Genomic DNA, 19,687 nt, shown 5'->3' with positions numbered 1-19,687 from the left:
AATAAAATAATGTAATAGAAAAAACGAAAACTCAGACACGTGTAAATTATGCATATATGGTTCATTCACAGACGTAAGTATAATCTCATAGTAGATTTAGTGACATGAATGAATGTGCTTACGTATTTTGTGCATTTTTCTTAAACATTTCTTTTAAATGTGACTTTTTACCAAGGTTTTTATCTGACTGTATTTCATGTATCTGTTTCTTGATTGCGATTTGTATGTCTGATGCTATATATACAAGATGAAATATGTCAGTACGTTTATTTTTTAAAGACTGATTTCCATAAATCAGTATCATTAAAGCTAACATTGCTCTCTAAAGTAACTAGAACCTTACACTCACAGCATCTCAACAAACACAGTGACTTCCTTGAAATACATATTACTGTGTTGTCAAAATATCAGATAATATGCCTCATACACACTTTGAGATTGAAAGGCTTGCTGTCCTGCCTGGGTGGGTTTCCTGTCACATGGTTGTTGTCAAATCTTGTTAACATGATGACAGGAACATCCCGTCCCGCCTCCTCACAGCTGATGTGCGTCTGTTCAGCTTGACTGGGCTGTAATGAGGAGATGGAGCTCACTCTTTTTTCAATTAGGACATAACACAGTCAGCCATTGGCCCTCCAACTCAATCTCATCAGACGCTTTGCTTGCTTTCTCACTGCATTCAAACTGGACTCAGTGAAGGGAGTCCAATCACCTGTCTGTGTTCTCCAGTTAAAGAAACCTGCATCAGCATAATCAAGTCCCACCACTGTTCAGATTCTGTTAGTCCGAAATGAGTACTGTGTTCACAGTTCCCTGACTCTGACCTGCCTGTGCAAGTTTAATGCTCTCTGATACTACCGGCCACTGGCATTCACAACCATTAGAATCCCATCCTGCTTAGCAAGATGCATCTGACACTAATGGAGACTGACTCTGCCCATTTGCTCTGCGTTGCCCCATTCATTTCTTGCAGCTTCCACACTTGTGTCCAAATAGAGCGAGGGTGGGGAAGATTGCTGCTCTCAAAGTCGAGACTCATTCATGATCCTCTGGATCATCCGTGGATCAAGAGCTGAAGTCGTATCTCTTATCTTTTGCCTCGCTCTCCCCAGGCACAGATTGGCCTTACATTAATGTTGATTAGCAGAGTGTGAAGGGAAGTGTGCACACATTCAGAGGAGGCACTCCTTCTGGATAAATATTTGTTTCCCTTGTTTGGATAGGGAGGAGTGCTCTCTCTTTCTTTCTCTCTCATACAGTGGCTGTTCCTAATGACCCTGTGTTTGCATAGATTTGCTGTCTGGTTTGCTTCAGAGAATTTACAAAAGCTTGCTTTACTCTGAGGTGATGTGAAACGTGCTCGCACAGCATTTCTTCTGTTTTGCTTGTTAGTGCATCTTTTCCATGCACTCATTTATAAATCATAAGTAGGCAGTAAGACTTAAAGGGATTCTCTCACATACTGTAGATATAAATAATGCACTGTTCTGTTAATCCAAGGGAAATTGGGTCAAAAAACTGGATTTAGTCTTATGTATACGTTTAAATATTAATCACAGAACATGTGTACACTATATTTGTTTTTATCAATACCTACAGCTGTGTCATTTCCATTTACCAGGATTGGAGAGAGACCAAATGAGAAACACATGCTGGAGGAGCTACTGTACATTAGCAGAGCAGGGATTGGTCCATAGCTCTGTCACTCAAACAGCAAATGCTTCCCGACTTCCTCTGTCCTCCTTTCCTGGTGCAGCCTGGGAGGAGGGAGGGGAATGGATATTTTCTCTGTGAGCTGCCGGAGCTTCTTCAGCCTGCTCCTCACCACCTGTCCTTGACTTACTGAGCTCCGACGAGACTGAGAGGAAGCTGTGCTGCTCACTCCTCCCTCTGCTTTCTCTCTGTCTGTGTTTATGTGAGCAGCTACATTTAAAACAAATCTTTCACTCTGTTTCTTTCTACCTGTGGTGCTTCAGTGGAGTGGCGGGGAGAGAGGAGCGTCTGTTCTCGGCCGGTGGAGCTCTGATGGGAGGCGCTGCTGGCTCTGGCTGGGACTGGGGATGCTGACCGGGGGGAGGGAGGGCCTGTTTGAGCTGGGACAGCAGCTCCAGCAGCAGGGGGAGTCTCAGGCTGCCCTCCACTGCTTCCTCAGCTGCCTGTTGGGACTGACCCATGTGCAGAGCTTCAACTCTCTGCCCAACTGCCTACACCAGGTGAGCAAGAACACTGAAAAACCCACACCAAATACACTCATAACATTTGTGTCACTCTTTCTTTGTCTTACACCCACCAACTTGTGTGTTCATTACATGCATTCACTAATCTATTGTATCAGCTTTGTACACAGCTGTATAGACACATTTGCACCACTTCTCCTGTCAAGCATCATAAATTATCCCACACCATGACACACAGGAGACATTCAACCTTGATTTCACCAACACCAATGTCAAATTTACCAGCACAGTCCGTCATGTTTCTCTGTGTTGACACTGTGAGAGCATTTACTAGAGCTAATAGTGTGCATGCAGCTAAATGAGGTTTAGGACGCCACACTCATATACAGTAACAATGTGGTTGGACTGCTCACATTGTTAAAAATACTACAGTGCCCAGTTAATGTCCCATTTTGCTATTTTTGGTTCACAGACTTTGTAGCACTCTGTATCCAGGCCAAAGATTTGGCAGATTACACACTGGGGTCCTTTGTAAGGCAAGGTTACGATTTTAATTCTGTTTAGTGTTGCTTGAAGGAATGTCCCTCATGTCAAAACAAAGCCTCTAAACCAGAACTTTGGAATGTGTTTCACCATGTTGATCAGTGCTGTGCAGAAAAGAAGGATTACGTGTTATGACAGCACAGGACACCATACACGCACACAAGCAGGAATGATGTTGTAACTTGATAATTAACCATGTCCATTGTCTGGTCTTTACAGATCGCAGAACTCTTCATCACTGAAAAGAACTGTATCCTTTACTCAGGGAAAGACTCTCACCACATCATACACTTTTACTTTCACAAGGACCGTAAGTGTTAGCAAGCAAGCTAACTACACACCTAGCATTTCCTTGTTGTGAGGTGGACATGTAAAAGATTGTCTTTGGTGGGAGGCGTGGCAAATTCCTGCACAATGGAGGATGTAGCCCCTTTTAGAGAAAGCAGTATAAACTGAGGGGTATAAATGGATGCCTGTGTGTGAGGTCATACTTACACATTTGTCCCAGAATGCCTTGTGTTTTGGGTGCAGCTCAGGCTGTGTGTCTGTCTCTTAAGAGGATTTGTACGCTCTTATCTCTGCACAACAGAGTGGAAGAGCACTAATTAACCTGTTTCCGTTCTGACTAGCCTCTTCAGCGCCACTCACTGCTCCTATAAACTATAATAGAATAGGACATGGAGATAATAGAGGGGTGTTAGGTGTCAGTATATATTACCTCCATGACTCTTCTCCCGGTTATTGAGACACTCCAACACTTAACTTGCCAGCTCAGGTTATCTACCTCAGCATGCATCTACCCCTTACTGTCCATTTTCCAAAATAGCTCGATTTGCTGAGCTTTACTTCATCAATAGCCATCAGTAGGCCCCGCACATAATGGTACTTAAGAGAGTTATCTACCATGACAGGGTTCAATCTTTTGACATACAGTCATTTATTATGTAGCATCATCAATAGTAATGGTTTCAAACTGTGGCGTTTTATGAATGTCAGAGTTACTTTGTTACATGGTTTTTAGTTTTAGTGAAAGGTAACAGCCAGGAAATAGAATTATAGTATTCATTAAGTAGGTCAGCAGCAGAGCGGACCAAATCTAAATAATTTAAACCCAAAAAGTATTTTAAGTACTCCGCTACAATATGATATTTGCAATAGCATGAAACAGTAAGAACTACATCTAATGATATTGATAATACCAGTGTGTGCAGTGATTGAAAGTATGTAATCATTTTCAAGTTTAACTTATTTTCAGTAGTTTTCTTTGGCATCAAAGTAACTGCAGCAGGGATGTTGAGTGTTTTTAAATGGTCCTCTGGGGAAGGAGGTGAAGGGTCAGTGTGCTCAAACAGAGAGGATATGTGAACTCTAGAGTTTCACACAAATGTCTACGACAACAGGATGTACTGTGTCGCCTTACATTTTGTCTGTGGGGTCAAACTAATCTTCCCAATTAGGAAACAAACTCAATGTATATATGTGTGGCTTGGTGTATCATTATCAGAGCTGGCAGTATCTACAAGTGACCTTTGTCTGAAGCCAAAAGATCTTTTGGCTGCTGAGTGTTTACTGATATGCGTTTCTTGGGAAGCCAACCTAGCAATCAGAATGTAATCTCAAATAGAGGGGTGTATCAGATACAAATCTGCTAATCAATATAGTAGTATCACAGACAGTCACACTAGATCCTGTGATCTATAACTCTTCTGGCTAGAGATGATATTGTGCTTCATCTCAGTGCACCATTAGCAGAGCAGTGCTGCACGTGTGATGAGATGTCCCTTTAAAGGTGCCAATGCTGATGCAAGTTGTTGTCGGGTTTTGGAGTGCAGTCCAATTACCAGCTCAGGGTAGGTTGTGTGTACGTGTGTGTACGTGCATTTGGTGGAGCACATGTTCCCCGGAGAGGATAGTGTGAGGTCTCTGTTGTGGTCCAGTCAGGCTAAAAATAGGAAGCAGAAGTAGTAGACTGACCTTTGATGATGGCTGCTCCCCTAATCCTCCCTCCCAGATGGTCCACTTCAAACTCACATTATTCCCTGAAGCCAGGTGATCACAGGAACTGGGGCAGGTACAATGCGTCACCTATTATCCTGTGCTATATATCAGGATTTGCTTAAAACCATAACAAAAGTTTCATTCAGGTTGGAATATCATCTTTACTGTAATGTTCAGTAAACTTTTCACCATCCATCAACTTTTCTGGTATAATCAGATGCAAAACAATCTTTCCTTTTGATAACTGTCCTTTCCTTTTGATGAGAAGCATATCTAGAGTAGGTAACTGCACTTTGCCTCAGGTTTCCTGTTGGAACTTGTTTTGGTTCAGTTGTGTGTGGTTCTGCCATTATTCTCCAGGTGCCAAAATAAAGTAAACCAGCTGTTGTTCTTTTCACCTTTAAGAATTTCTAACCTTAAAAGTAGAAACATAATGTCTATCTTTCCTATCTCAGTATAAGAGTACTTTATATTGATGTATAATTGGCAAATAGTGTGAAAGTTAAACTAGAATGTAATTTATAGTGTTTTCCCCTCAGGAGATCTGGTGTTAAGTAGGACGTTTATACAGGCAGGGCTTTGTTTATTTTAAGCATTCTCCTTCTCATTGGTCTTTAAATTCACCTGACAAGCATCGGTGGTGTCGTTTTACAGAGGGACGGACTCTCAGTACGCAGAATGCTTTGATAAAGTGAAGAGGCTCTATTTTTAGGACGCTTTTATAGAGAGTGTTTTCATGGAAACAAAAAGTGGCATTCAGATCAATCAAGAGGATTCTGTACAAAACACCAATTCAAAAGACACTGAAATAGAGGGATAATACGATATGATACAAAGGGGTGTAATCAGATACAACTACAGTGTGAGATTTAACATTTGAAACTTGATATGCATCCACTTCAAATCACTACAAACACCAGCTCTTGGTTTCTACTACACATTCTGTTTGTCTCGAGGGGTGAAAAAACAGCATGGAGCTTGGCTGGGTTTAACTGCAATAACCGACTAAAATCTATTGACATCCATGACTTATCCTTCACCTTTAAGAACAGATGAGAAGGCCCTGCAGTTCATCCAGGCGGAGAAAATGTTCTATGAGGTGGCATTGATCGAGCTCACGGCTCTTCAGGGGAGCACAGGCAAGTACTTTTGACAGGACGATGTCGATGAATACTGTAGGTCCACATACAGTGTTGAATGTAATATACTACCATATCATGCAGCCTTGGTTAAATTATCTACTTTTGTGTTGGTAATGCTTTGTTTTCTTTATAGCTTACTGTAGGAAGTTTCATATGAAATACATGATTATAGGTGTAATAGTGTATTTTGTATTAATGATTTGATTCAAATGTAATGTTAAGCTATAGTGTAACCTAGATCCTTTTTGGTCAGTGCACATCAGATGAGCTGAATGTGTAAAGATGAACATGTGGCAACAGGCAGGCATATCATTTAGTGTTGAAGAAGTAGGTTTAAGAATTGTGAATTCATATTTACTTGTGTTTAACTTGATTTTAATGATGGTTTAAGCTTTTAATGTAACACCATTAATGTCAACGTATTACTTGTGTAAATACTCAGTCACTATTATAACACCCAATCACAAACTTTCCTAATTAATATCATTTATTTGAAAATAACATGAAATATTAATTTTAATTTTGAGGTTGTTAGCAGATCAGCAGATGCACTGAGGCTGCTCATTGGCTGACAGTCTTTTTTTAGTGGGCAGCTCTCCAAACAAACTGGCCCAAACATAATGTATAGCCTATTACACAGCTCAAAAATATATTCTGTTAACTCATAAAGCCAATATGAAATGACATCCTCTTCCTGCCCAAGTCCATCTTTGTTTACAATATACATGGTGTAGCTTTAAGCGGACATTCACAGCGAGGCCGCTCATTCATCAGCTGCTGCTCCAGACGTCTGCTCTCCCTCTGTCTGCAGCTGAGGAAGCAGCGCGGTGTAGCGTGAGCACAGTGGAGGGGAACGGGAAAGACATTGTAGAAGACAAATGGCCACGCATCTCATTAGTTGCTCTGTGTCGCTGTGGAATACTGAAAGCCTTGATTCAGCACTCACTTGGATTGAATTCTGTATGTCCAGAGGCATAGCTGGCACTACGGCTGCATCTAACAATCTCTCTTCCTCTCACTGTTTCCTATCTCCTATGAACCCTTCTCTGTATCCCCACTGACTGCTCACATAATTGTAGTTTTGTAATGCAAACAAACCTTACCAGTTACAATGATTCATTTGCACTTGCTTTTTGCACGGATTACACGCCATACTCATTTCCACTTCCATTATTGTGAGTGTGTACAGTACATGCTGTGTGTTTGTAGTGTGTCACCGTGTGCCTGCGTGTGTCTCGGTGTTCCAGTGGGCGTGGTGACTGTTGTTTGACTCCCGTATCTGCTCTCTCCTGCCCTTATCTCTGCTCTCTTGTCTCCAGTCCTCAGTTGGCTCCACTCTGCTGTTCAGGCTCAGAGTCCGCAGCAGTGCCAGACAGGCTGATAGCCAGGCTCTTTGGGCATTGTTTTCTTAATTCTGTGCAGCGTGAGAGGAGTAAAGAGATCACAGGACAGCTAGGAGAAAGGGATTGATAGTGTAAGGAGCAGAGGGAAAGACTAAGTGTTTAGCTGGCGGGCAGACGGTGACTCCATGCCCTGTGTTTGTGTAACAGGGCCTCAGGAGGAGGCTACACTGGGCTCTGCAGGATGGACGACCCCAGAGGAGCTGTCGGAGCAGGCCTCCCAGGCTCAGCACCTCGAACGGCTGGCCCAGCTCTGCATCATGAGCAAACAGTAGGTAAAACTGTGTCCTGCTGCAGCTTCTGTGGCGCAATTAATGAGGCGTTACATGTTCTGTGAGTTTAAGGACTCAGGGGGCTCATCAGGGGAGAATTTATAGTGAAATAAATTCACTTTTATGACTGTTTTACTACCAGTTCTATACTGTTAAAATACAGCATATATATATATATTTGTTATATATATATATGTAAATGTGTGTGAGTTGAATTGGAACATTCATTACTTTATAGTGCTGATTCAGTAGTAACAAATATTTGCATTTGTTTTATAACGGAAGAAGCAGCGGCAATAAAAAGCTCATTTGTTTATAGAGTCTAACCCTGAGCAAAGCTACAGCGTGCTGAAATAATCTTAAAATAAATAATTTACAGAATGACAGTAAAACGAATATTTGGGTCACTAGGGTAAATTTGTTTGGCAGTTTAACGAAGCCCCTTTAATGAATGTATCACTTATCTTTGATCACAGTTATCTGTCGTGTGCGTCCCGAATTTCCATGTATGCGCATTCACCTCTCTCGTATGGACATTTCTCAAACTAGATAAACTCTGTCTCAAGGTCTTTTTAGCTAGAGTTGAATTTCCCTGTAGATGGAGAAAAGAGACACCGCACTCTATCTGAGTGTTACAGAAGAAATAGCTCAACTGGATCTGGTGTCTCCTGTTGCAGGGGTACTTTGTTAGGCCGTAGCATGCACCCATTTTCTGAGCCTCTGTTGTCATTGTTGGAATTAGGCCATTTAACCTGACGGCCAGCGAGGGTGACAGAGGGTGGAAGGGCTGCTCAACGGAGGGCCGGTCACGCTGCTTCATTAATGAAAGGAACATACAGTCATTAAACTTACATGAGATTGTACTGATTGTGCATGGCTGTACCCAGAGGCTTTGGTTTCTGGCAAAAGCATAACAAGCTATTGGATTTTACTCTTTCATCTTTTCTTGCAGACTTGCCCTTTGGGGATTATAAAAGTTGTACAAAATGAATAACATAAAAAAAATCTAACCAGCTTTGGTTTTTCCAAGAGGGGAAATAGTCGTTATGTTTTACTACTATCATCTTAAACCTCAGTCCCAATCTTTGCTTTTGTGTGTAGACAGGAAGTTGTAATACTCCCTGAATCTTTCAGCAATGTTTTAGGAAGTCCTTTTGGCCGGCAAAAGGCGTTTCTGTCGTCGCTGATCAGATGTCTCCTGAAAAGGACGTTCTGAAGAAGTGCAAACTGACACCTGGCTATTACTAATTGAAGGAAGTGTAGGTTTGGAGCAGCCAAGCTGACATCTGTCACACTAAACAGAGCTTGCTCTACGTCTATAGGTTGTGACGTGAGGGTGATGAATGTCCTTGGCTGACTTTCCATGGCAGATATGAGTGGAACAGCTGGCAGATTCTCAATGTACCACATCATGGTATCAAGCTTAGCACCAAGCACAAGAGTAGTGAAAGGGCACAAGTCAGTAAACAAACCCGTAAGCCTTCTGAAACTCACACTGGAGAATAGAAAGGGGCCGTCAGTACTGGCAGAAATAGAAGGTTTCCACTTCCTGCCGGAGGCGCCTGGGCACCTGCAGCCCTGCGCTCCGTGTCTAATCACAGCTCGCAGATGTTTAGATTCGTCATGCTGCTGAAATTGATACGCTCACCTGGCAAAGCAGCACGGGCCACGAGACTTTATTAAGGTCACGCACTGCTGTTGTCGTTTTCTTTGAATAGATTTGTGTTTGAATGGAAGAAGAATGTGCAGAGGTCATCTGATAATTCAGTGCCATTTTTAAGACACGTCTTGTGTTTTTAGTAGGTATAAAATATGCCACCAAAAGAAAGTAGTCTATTTGTTTAACGGATTCCTTTTCCTTTCAGACCTCATCTGGCTTTAGAATACAGCGGTAAGGTATGTCCATCATTCTCTCTGCTTCATTTCTCGATTTTTGAGCAGATTAAATATTTTATAGCACTCTTTGTGTGGAATTCAAATCCCTGCTATCTCTTTATTAATGTTTCAGGCTGCAAAGATCCACCAGAGGGCTTTTGGTAATGACCACCCCATTACAGCCAGGAGCCTGGAGCTAATGGCCACCGTCTATGCAGAAATCGGCAAGACTGAATATTCAGGTAAACACTCACATGGGATGATTGACACGAGAGGCACAGTTAATCCCGACCTATGATCCTGACACAATGTTAACAGGGAAAGGCAAACATGGTTGTATGTTTTTCATAAAGAGTGGAGGACATCTCTCTCCATAGTGCATATTTAACATTCAGTCTGAGGGTGGATCCCTGCGTCTCGTGAGACATTACAGAACCAGAACAGTCATGTTGATCTCAAGAACAAGTTATCTCCTCTCTGCTTTAGAGAGCACACCATAGGGTTGGAAGCAATTCAGTTACCCTTTTTATGCATGTCAACTCGTGAAAATGTTGAATTAATAAACACACAAAGTCATGTCGGACACAGAAGTGCTTTTATGCAGGGCATCAAAAGAAATTAGCTTTGTGGCAGTTTGAGGGCACAGTTTTGTTGGACAGTGTGTATGCTTGGCTTGCTTTGAGAGAGAGCAACACTCTCTGCGTTTTTGGGAAGACTGCTGCGGTGTGAAAAAGTAATATGCACAAACCAGCCTTGCTGTCGAGTCAGCTTTCAGAGGCGGTGGTGCTGAACAGCAGGACTGGAGTGTACAGCATATAAAGACACAGATTTATAACTCTCTTTGTTCACCTCAGATCATCATAAATGTGTTTGGTGAGATGGTGAGAGTGCAGGCTCAGATGTAGTTGTTGTTGCAGATCAGCGAACACAGAGGTCTCTGTGCACTTTAGGCAACCTTTTACTTTGTATTGTACACAGAGAAATCCTCTTTGACCCGCCCACTGTAAGAGGATTGAACCGGGGCATGTTTAAGTGGTTGCAGCATTTGTCCCTTGGACACTGTTCAGTGTAAAGTGGGTCATTCCCCCTCCCTCAGCTAAAAAACTATTTATATAAGTACAAATATTATGTCAGCTGTAGTGTGTTGTGTAGCACTATGTGGAAACGCTTTGAAACGTTGATGAGTGATTAGCCAAACTGCTAACTACCTAAGAGATGGAAAATTGTTAAGGTGTCGTGAGGCAGTCAAGCCCTTTTTTGTTTCACTCTATTTAAAGCATATGAGGGGCCGTACAGGCCGTAATTCATACTGGTCCTCTCACGCACATACATTCTCCTTTTACATACATATATGTTCACTCTTACACACGTATATATTTACACTCACATATTTATACATTTTGCTCTCATGCACATTCATTCAATGTTTACATTTAATATTATAAATAATATATGCATGTCTGAAGACAATATATGTATGCAAGAGAAGAATGCATGTATGTGTGAGAGAAAGTATAGTGGAAACGGAAGGAGCATGGTCTAAACGGAAGGCAGGTCATTATCGAGCTGTGATTGGCTCAGAAGGTCGAGCTTACAAAGGATGTTTACCTGCCCTAAATATGACCCACTTTACTTTACAAAAGTGGGAAATTGAGTGTCAATTATAACACCTTTTTGGAAGCGCATATTAACATGTGTACGTTTTATTATGATTATCAATATGCAGTCTGAAGGGTGGTACTGTTTACTTTTGGCATCTTTCTGTATTTTCTTACACATGAAACAAAGTTTACACTTGTTTCATTCTTTTGTATAAAAAATATAAACGTACTGTACTTAAAGGCCTATCCGTCTATGTCTCTGTCAATGAACCCTTCTCCATAGAAGCTATTCACTTGAAAACAACCATTAATCGTAATAGATTGACTTAACAGTTGATTAAGTCATGAAAGTGATTCATCAGCTAGAGTTGACAGACAAAACAATTCAGGATTATTGAGTCGGAGGATCATTTCTACTTTCTTTTTACCTTTTGGGAAGTACATCGCTTCTGATGAGTTCAAGGCCTTTGCCTCATGTTTATAACTAGAAAGTACTAAGCTGCTCTCTACCTGGCACTGACAAAGTTACCTGCCGTCTTTTCTAAGACACATTTGCATATTTACTTTTGTATGTTTTACCCCGCCTCACAGTCTGGCTTAAGAGCAGGCTGCAGACTCCTGTGTGAAGCAGACCTAGCTCACTGCTGCTGTACTGTGTGGTCATGACTCTCTTTCTAGACTCCCTGGGTCAGTGTGTGTCTGCACTGTCCAAACGCTTCGCTGCTGCAGAGTCCATCAGAGACACCGTCAACTGTACTCCTCATTCCCACCGGGAGAAACACTCAGAGGTCCGCCAGAGGAAGGACACCCACCACCAACAGGAGGACGCACCGACACTTAAGGTAGTGTGACTCTGGGTTGTTTGTACAAGATGTGTTCTGTCCAGCTGTTTGATGCCGACCTTTGAAATGTATCAGGAGTTTGCAACGGGTATACTCATCCTCAGGTGTATCTGATGTAGGTCACCAATGGCAAAGTGCCCACCTCCATTCTAAAGAGGCCATGTCCCAGCTACGGGTCAGACACTGAACCAAACCACAGACGGAAAGGCGAGCGGAGGGTCCGATTCAGGGAGCCAGAGACCACAGTACATGGTGAGTGAAATCACAAGTAAACAGTCTAACGGAACAGATGCTGCCCTCTGCTGCTTTTATACCTCAACCAAACTATGACTTATTTTCACCTTTACTTCCTTCAGCCTGGCCTTGTCAGCTAGAAAATGTATTTATACAGTTACAATAAAAATGGGAATCATATTGTTTAATTTTCTTTAAAGCGTACAGAGGAGCCCTCAATCAAAGTTCAACAGTAGTGGATGCCCTTCACTGAAAAAAGAAAGGACAAAACGATTTCCAACATCCTGAGATTGCATCGTAAACTATTGTCCTTTGGGGATTATGTACTATATAAAAATAAGGTAATGCTGTAAGACCCCCAAACATGAGCAAGTGATTTACTCTTGGTAATTAATTATGCATGCAAATGAGGCACCTTGGAGTCTGCTCCAGAGAGATAGGAGAGTCTGTGAGGGCTCAGCAGCTGGTGTTCATCCCAGAGGTTAGCTCCTGTGGACTGATTGGCCTCTTCTCTCTCGGCTTCACAGAAATACCTTACTGTTACTCCGTAGGGGGTAATTTTGTCTGAAAACGTGAAGATTAACTATGTTAACGTGCATGACAAAATGGCAACGGCACACTTTTTATGTAAAGAAAAAGTCAACTAAATATGAGTATATGGATGTGTGAAAAAGGGATTTAAGTTGTTAGGTAATGGGTGTAAATCAAATGTCACTTGTGATTAACGTTTGATATAACTTTCCCCCTAAACAATGTTTGAAACACATAGAGCACCAGTTTGTGTGACAAGGCCTCCACTACACCCTAGTCACATTATATCATCCATTAAAAACGTCCCCTCTTGAGGTCTTGAATTTGTTAGGTAAACTGGAATAAGAGGGGTCTGTGCATCTGGAAATTCAAATGCTCTTTTACAAATCAAAATTGTACTTTTTGTTGTTGTAGCCTATGAGACAACAGCGTCCCGCCCCCACCTGGTCCTGTTCACCTGCCTCTTCCTGCTGATGTCCTGCCTGGGCGTGGCCATGTACTGCACAGACCGCCGGCGCCCTCAGAGAGTGTGTGAGGAGCTGGAGGCCACGTTGGCTGTCTACCTGCTGCACATGAAGCAGCTGCTGTGGGGCTGCTGGATATGGCTGACTATGCAGTGACTGAGACCGACCACAGGTGGCGACATCGAGCCCCCTTTAATTTTTTCAGACCCTCTTTTTTTTCTATCGCTGAAGGAGCCCGGGCCTACAAACACCTCAGCCTTTTTTTTGCAAGGCTCTGAACGCTGTCAGTGACAAAGGGGAAAAATGTAATCCCAGAAATATGTAGCTTCCATGTCTGTATGTACATATGTGCTAAGGTGGTGGGCACGCCACTCCTTATTTAGCATATTTGAACATCTGCAATGTTGATGCTCACATATACAGTGAGTCACTTAATCATCAAAACCTTTCGATCTCTCAGTTTGAGTCTATTATAGGTGAGTGAATGTTTCCATGTAATGCACATTTGTATTTTGTTACAATACACCATATTTGTATATCAGATATAACACAGAACTGAATGTGTATATATATGGATCAACATACTAAGGACTATCACATTATTCAGCCTTGTAATTGCACATAAAAGAACGTAGACATGTTTGGAAAAAGCTTTGATTGGCACTTTTGCAGAAGGACGAGGATGGACACAGATGTGTGAACTGTTGGATAATGATCTGTGAGAATGGAAACACAGGGCTGCATCATTTCACAGCACCAGGTTGAATGTCTAATAGAGGGAAAACGCCTCCTTTACTGACTGTCTGCTGTCCTGTACGACTGACTGTCTGTCTTCAGCTCCACTGAAGAGAAAATCTGCAGCACAATGTTATGATTCTCTCTCCTTATCTATCGTTGAAGAGAGTATACTCAAACTGAATGAATAATAATGCTTTTAACAGTGTTCCTCTTTATAACCGCTTTAATCCAACAAATTACCCTTGATCCTAAATGTTATTTATTCTTCTATACTGTATATCTGCATCTACACTTATATCCAACTTTCAATAATCTTTACTTTTTTTTACTTTTTGTTACCTATTGCATTTCTATTTAAAACACTGGTATTCAGGTTTTAACCGTGATGTCAAATGCTCACCAAGCTTTGGAGAAATACATGGTTAGACAATATATTTAATTTGATTAATTTCTTTAAGAGGCCAAACACAGAAATATAGCAGAATCAGATTCTGTATGTTATTGTCCCCAAATTCAAGCCACACAAATGCATTATAGAAGGGCAGTGATGCACATCGGAACTCATTATGAGCAATAACACACATCTCACAGTTTCCAGTAAAACATGTCGCTTTATATAACAGGTTTCAGGGTTTGGAAGAAAAGCATCGGATTTTGGAGGTTTCCCATTTGAATGTCAAAGCAATATTAGGCTAATAACGCCTGTATAGAAGAAACAAACACTCTCAACTCCTTACTGTCAGACTCAATTGTCAATAGCAATAAAATAGGCTATCCAGTAAACACATGTCCTGCATATGCACATTTAGCTTAGAAGCAGCATTTCATGGCTGTCTACATGTTTATGGTCACTTTGAAAGAAGTGCCTTTATGGAGGGTTTTCTTGGTTCCTACCGTTTTATGATTTCACTTGTTTTGAATAAAACTGTCATTGCCTATCAAGGTCAAGCAGGTGATGTGCTTTCTTCCTGTTATCCCTGCCAAAAAGTAAGTGTGTGATGTGTATGTACAAGGGAGAAAGATGCATGCGGGTACATTTGGGCGTCTACTCACAGTCACACAGTATATTGGTTTGTAGCCTATAAAGTGTGAAGAAGAGGCCTGAGTTACTATATGTCACAAATATGATTTTTATCTCACATAAGATTGCTAAAAGCATTTTTGGACCGGCTGCCCGATACCTAAATGTACTGAACTACAATTTGTCATTTTATGAAACACCTTTTGTCACTGCTGATAAAGGTTTGAATACGTTGCTACAGCACATATCCTTTTACTTTGCTGCCGCATGCAAAGACTTCTTCATTGAGATTCATTGCACATCCTACCAGATAAAATCCTTCCTTAGGAATACATTTATTGGTGTATAAAACAAAAAAGAACAACCCTCTACATCTAAAAACCACCACCCTATTAATTTGTCATGCATTTGGTCCATGCAGAACTTTCACAAAGACAACATGAGCCACTGGCCAATCAGTCCAGCCATTAATAATGGGTTGCTAAATAGAAAAAACTGGAAGTACTGGAATTTCCATTATATAGGCTGAATACTGTGGGGGCTGAACTATGGTTGTTTGTGTTGAAGAGGAATGCAAGCACTGGACGAATAAGCTCAATAAGGCTAAATTCCTCAAGGGATTAAACACCACTGGGAGATTTTTGGAGGGAAAATCAATTGCCTTTGGAGAACAAAGCTAAAACCGGTTTGATTCAATTCATGATCCTTGAGAGCGAAAGCCAATTTAATTGTCTACAGAGGCAAACATTGGTGTTTCTCATGGCATGAGGACTGCACGGATGAGTGTGAGCGAGTGTGTGTGTTGGTGTGTCCTCTGGTTTCTAGATCAGGCCGCTCTTGAGGTCAGAGTTGCGGCGAGAGGAGCGGCCCAGCAGAAGGTCCTTCTCGTGGATCAGGCTGTCCAGAAGGTCCTCTTGTCTGTAGTTGTGGTAGACCTTAAGGAAGGCCATCACTGCGATCCCAAGCCAAGTGAGCCACGCAGCCCACAGGCCGAACTGGAGACGGAAGGGAATCACCATAAATAACTAGAATTCAGGATGTGGTTATCTTTCCTGAAGGATATTAACCAGTCTTACCTGAGCTATAGCAAACTGGTCGTAGAAAGCTGAGTTGTCCAGCCCGAGTTCTAAATCAGTGTCCTGCAGGTCCTCACAACTAAAATATGACACAAAAGCTGGTGTTGAGGACGACCGCTGCATTGTAAAAGTAAATGTTCTGAAAAGTTGAGTTTGTGCACTGCTCTCTTACCTGCTGGGCATAGTCCCACCCTCTGTCACGGAGTCGCACCACATGTTGAAACCAACACTGATGATGGTGCTGGACAGGAAGACTGTGAACACCACCAGGGAGCTGATCAGCAGGTTGAGGAACGCGTTAAAGATGGAGCTGCAGACAGGTAGAACAGAGGATAAAACTGTGAAATCCCTGATTTATGTTTACATTATCCATATCAGATCTATCACATGGCTTTATTTAGTTATCTGTGTGTTATAATGCCTTCCAGTCAGACGTGAACATTATGACCTAGGTTGGAAATACTGTTTGTTAGCCACAGTAGGCAGTGACTTAGATGTTTCAAAGGCAACAGTGTATTGCCTCCATCTTTTTAATGGAGGACCACAATGACTAGTCCTTTTTATATACTCATTATATGGCATTCATCATAGCATAGCCTACATTACACGCAGTGCCAGAATAACACATGGAAGGGCGTGGGAGATGGCCAAATAAAAACACTTCTACATTGAGCCCTACGTGATGCAGCATGCCCTGAGCTCTTAATAGTGCTCTATTGAATTGTGTTGACGGAGCACAAGTGAACGGTCACTCACTCATCGTGTCCTTTGCACAGTAAGAAGAGCAGCCTCCATGCCTGCACTGCGGACAGTATGAGGGACGATATCCCGACAAAAGTGATGAAGCTGCACGAGGACTCGGGTCCCCACTCCTCCACGATGAAGCGCTGCTTCGACACCGTGATGTTCTCGTTTTGCCACATTCCCCGCGTGAAGAGCAGGCATTTTCCTCCGAAATCCTCCGTGTTTTCAGACATAGGCACCACGGCGATGAAGCCGAAAACGAAGGCAAAAAAATAAAGGATGCATTGCCCGAAAATTAAATTATCGAGGGCCATTTTTCTATCTGCCTCTGCTGCTCTCTGCGTCCAGGAGAAACTGCGGCTGCGCAGTGGAGGCAGCGATGAGCGGAGCAGCATCCGACGCTCAGACTGCTGGGGGGGGCTCCAGGGGTCCACATCTGATCTGCATCCAGCTGTGGAGATCTTCACTGGTCCTCTCATTAACACAGATATTTAACAGTTATATGACTCTAAATTCAAAGATTCAAAATGTTTAATATCATATCATATACACAACTTCAGTGTAGTGTGACAATACTATGTTGGTATTGTCAAACCTATAATGAAAAAGTCACAGTAGCCTATGTTGAAAGAACATGAAAAGAGTCATATTATAGTATGTTCAAAACAATTATATTTTAGTAGGCCTACATGGAAAATATCATGAAAAAGTAATAGTAGGGTGATGAAAAATCATGGTAGTGTAACGTCCGAGGTGTTAAGGCTTCAAAGATACTTCTGTGTAACAAGAGCTCAGGAACTTTAGTAGGCAACTTTTTGGAGCGTCACAGACAGCACCTCCGATTATTATTGTATAGAGTCACACCACACTCTCCTTTACAACTTCAGGACAGACTGTGCATGCTCAAAACACATGACCTCTCAACCCAATGCTTACATGCGTCCCCCCTTACTGAAAGAAATGTCCCCATTTCCACATGGTGAGAACACAAAAAAACATTTAAAAAAAACTATACAACAACGAAAAACCCCAAAACGTACACAATACCCTGCAGAACAATACGCATGACCTAAACATAAAAAAAAAAAATCTTTGAATAAAAACAATGACGAACAAAACACATCCACAGCCCAAATAAGACATCAAACTTGGTATGACATAACCTATTCCCCTGTCCTGCACACTTGAAACATGAACAAAAAACACAATTATGCAGCATAGAATACACAGGAGAAAATAAACACACAAGCATGTAAACACCAGTCATTCAGCCCATAACAAAGTCCATGAAGCGGACATGAGGCCACGCTAACCTCCCAGCCCGAGACACCGTCGGTGCGGCTTGTTCGAGCTCAGGGGAATCACCAGCCCCAGAACCCGGCCCAAGATCACAGTCACTTTCCCCATCGGAAAATCTCAAGCGTCCAGAGCTCTGTGGGGAGACCTTGATGGTCCCTCCAAGTTCAGAACTTCAAGCTCAAAACACATGACCTCTCAACCCAATGCTTACAGTAGTATAGTATACCGAAAAAAGTCAAATGATAGAATGTGGAAAATATCATGAAAAACCTCATAATAATTTCGAATATATAATGCAATAAGTCGTACTATTATATGGCTAAAATATTTTTTTTTAAAGTTATAATAAAGATTGTAAAAATATATAATGAAAACAAGTTATGTTTTTTAGTATGTCAAAAAGTCATCAAAAGTTATAGTATGTCATTGAAACAGTCATAATCAGGAATAGTATGACATAGTTTATCCTAGAATGTCATAAAGAAAAAGTAAAAGTATAATGTGTCATAAGAAAATGTCATCGAATATTATTGATTGATTGATTGATTGATTGATCGATTGATTGATTGATTGATTGATTGATTGATACATTTATTTCGAAAAAGTAAAATAAATAAATACAAAAACTAAAAATGTTGCAGTGCATAGTCATGTAAGAGAAAACGAAAAACAAAGTGACATTTACAACAACAACAACAACAACAACAACAGCATTAGCAACATAAACAGTCCCACATCTAGTGTTGGAAAAGGAGCAAGAACAAGTATAACTTATTTAATCTCACCCCCTTGTCCCTAAATAAATGATGCCATTTAAAAAATCATATAGTGTTTATAATGTTGTTAATGAGAAACATAGGATGTGCTGTTTAACATTTTAATAATGTACCCAACATCCAGTATACATATTTGGTCATTATCTCCTATATTAAAAAGAAAATTCAAGATTGGAAAAAGTTGCCATTGTGGTGTAACTTTTCAGATATGTTTATTTAAGGTGACCAGTGCAATCATGCCCTTGTACACACCTGCAACCATGACCACACACACACACACACACACACACACACACACACACACACACACACACACACACACACTGTACTCAGAAATTAGACTAATGGTTTGTTTATACATGGTGACAGTCCTTAAGGAAGGGCAGGTAGCTGTCACAGCCATCTGACACGCTTCACTGAGCCCATCTGGTGAGCTGGCCAAGGTGTCTCACCCCTCCTCCACCACCCAGCCTCACTGCCGCTCACAGTGCCCTCCAGTGGGCAAGGCCCCTGCATAGTCAGACCCTCTGTCTGATGTTCTTACCTCAATTATGTCCTTGATGTAGTCTACAGATGCTGCCCAATGGGATGAAAATACCTTCAGATAAAAGGGAAGCAGCAAAGTGACCAGCTTCTTTACAGACTAGCATGCATTCAGTGTGCGCACCAAAACAAATATGAATGATTTGTGTGCATAGACATACACAAAGACAAGTATTTATATGAGAGCTTCCCAGACCAGAGAGATGGTTATTTGTATCCATCATAAAGTGCAGCATTTTGCATGCCCTCCCTTGCACATGATTTATGTGTCATTTTGCTGCTCCACAGCTCTCTTTTTTCCATGATGTTATCAGCTCTCAGATTAGCTTGAGTCATTGCGTGTGCTTATGTGCATGTGTGCTCTAGGTATGCTTTTAGACATCATTAGGTATTGTAACTTATGTTTCATGC

At 41.6% G+C, this 19,687-nt stretch overlaps 2 protein-coding genes across 2 annotated transcripts; one reads left to right on the top strand and one right to left on the bottom strand.

The window, feature by feature from the left end:
• Nucleotides 1–1,763: 1,763 nt before the first annotated feature.
• Nucleotides 1,764–14,804, top strand: cunh14orf180 (chromosome unknown C14orf180 homolog). The gene is made up of 9 exons (XM_010767038.1): nt 1,764–2,213; nt 2,940–2,970; nt 5,771–5,857; nt 7,411–7,531; nt 9,398–9,428; nt 9,541–9,649; nt 11,687–11,850; nt 11,970–12,102; nt 13,030–14,804. The coding sequence occupies exons 1-9, from the start codon at nt 2,061–2,063 to the stop codon at nt 13,233–13,235; spliced, it is 1,035 nt and encodes a 344-aa protein (XP_010765340.1). The 5' UTR covers nt 1,764–2,060; the 3' UTR covers nt 13,236–14,804.
• LOC104941874 (transmembrane protein 179) lies at nt 14,409–17,010 on the bottom strand. The gene is made up of 4 exons (XM_010767039.1): nt 16,671–17,010; nt 16,087–16,224; nt 15,915–15,993; nt 14,409–15,833 (listed from the first exon to the last, which is right to left on the bottom strand). The coding sequence occupies exons 1-4, from the start codon at nt 16,970–16,972 to the stop codon at nt 15,660–15,662; spliced, it is 693 nt and encodes a 230-aa protein (XP_010765341.1). The 5' UTR covers nt 16,973–17,010; the 3' UTR covers nt 14,409–15,659.
• Nucleotides 17,011–19,687: the final 2,677 nt, after the last annotated feature.

Source organism: Notothenia coriiceps, unplaced genomic scaffold (assembly GCF_000735185.1).
Source record: "Notothenia coriiceps isolate Sejong01 unplaced genomic scaffold, NC01 NC01_scaffold00004049, whole genome shotgun sequence".
Taxonomy (NCBI): Eukaryota; Metazoa; Chordata; class Actinopteri; order Perciformes; family Nototheniidae; genus Notothenia; species Notothenia coriiceps.
Note: the sequence above shows the minus strand (reverse complement) of the source record. Positions and strands in the feature narration are given on the sequence as shown.

Bases quoted from the DNA above. Each gene is read 5' to 3' on its own strand.
- LOC104941874 (XM_010767039.1), bottom strand. From the start codon at position 16,972: ATGGCCCTCGATAATTTAATTTTCGGGCAATGCATCCTTTATTTTTTT. The intron at 16,225-16,670 runs GTGAGTGACCGT...ACCTGTCTGCAG, and splicing joins CTGTGCAAAGGACACGATGA to CTCCATCTTTAACGCGTTCC. The intron at 15,994-16,086 runs GTAAGAGAGCAG...GTCATATTTTAG, and splicing joins GGTGGGACTATGCCCAGCAG to TTGTGAGGACCTGCAGGACA.
- cunh14orf180 (XM_010767038.1), top strand. From the start codon at position 2,061: ATGCTGACCGGGGGGAGGGAGGGCCTGTTTGAGCTGGGACAGCAGCTC. The intron at 7,532-9,397 runs GTAGGTAAAACT...TTTTCCTTTCAG, and splicing joins CTCTGCATCATGAGCAAACA to ACCTCATCTGGCTTTAGAAT. The intron at 9,650-11,686 runs GTAAACACTCAC...CTCTCTTTCTAG, and splicing joins CGGCAAGACTGAATATTCAG to ACTCCCTGGGTCAGTGTGTG.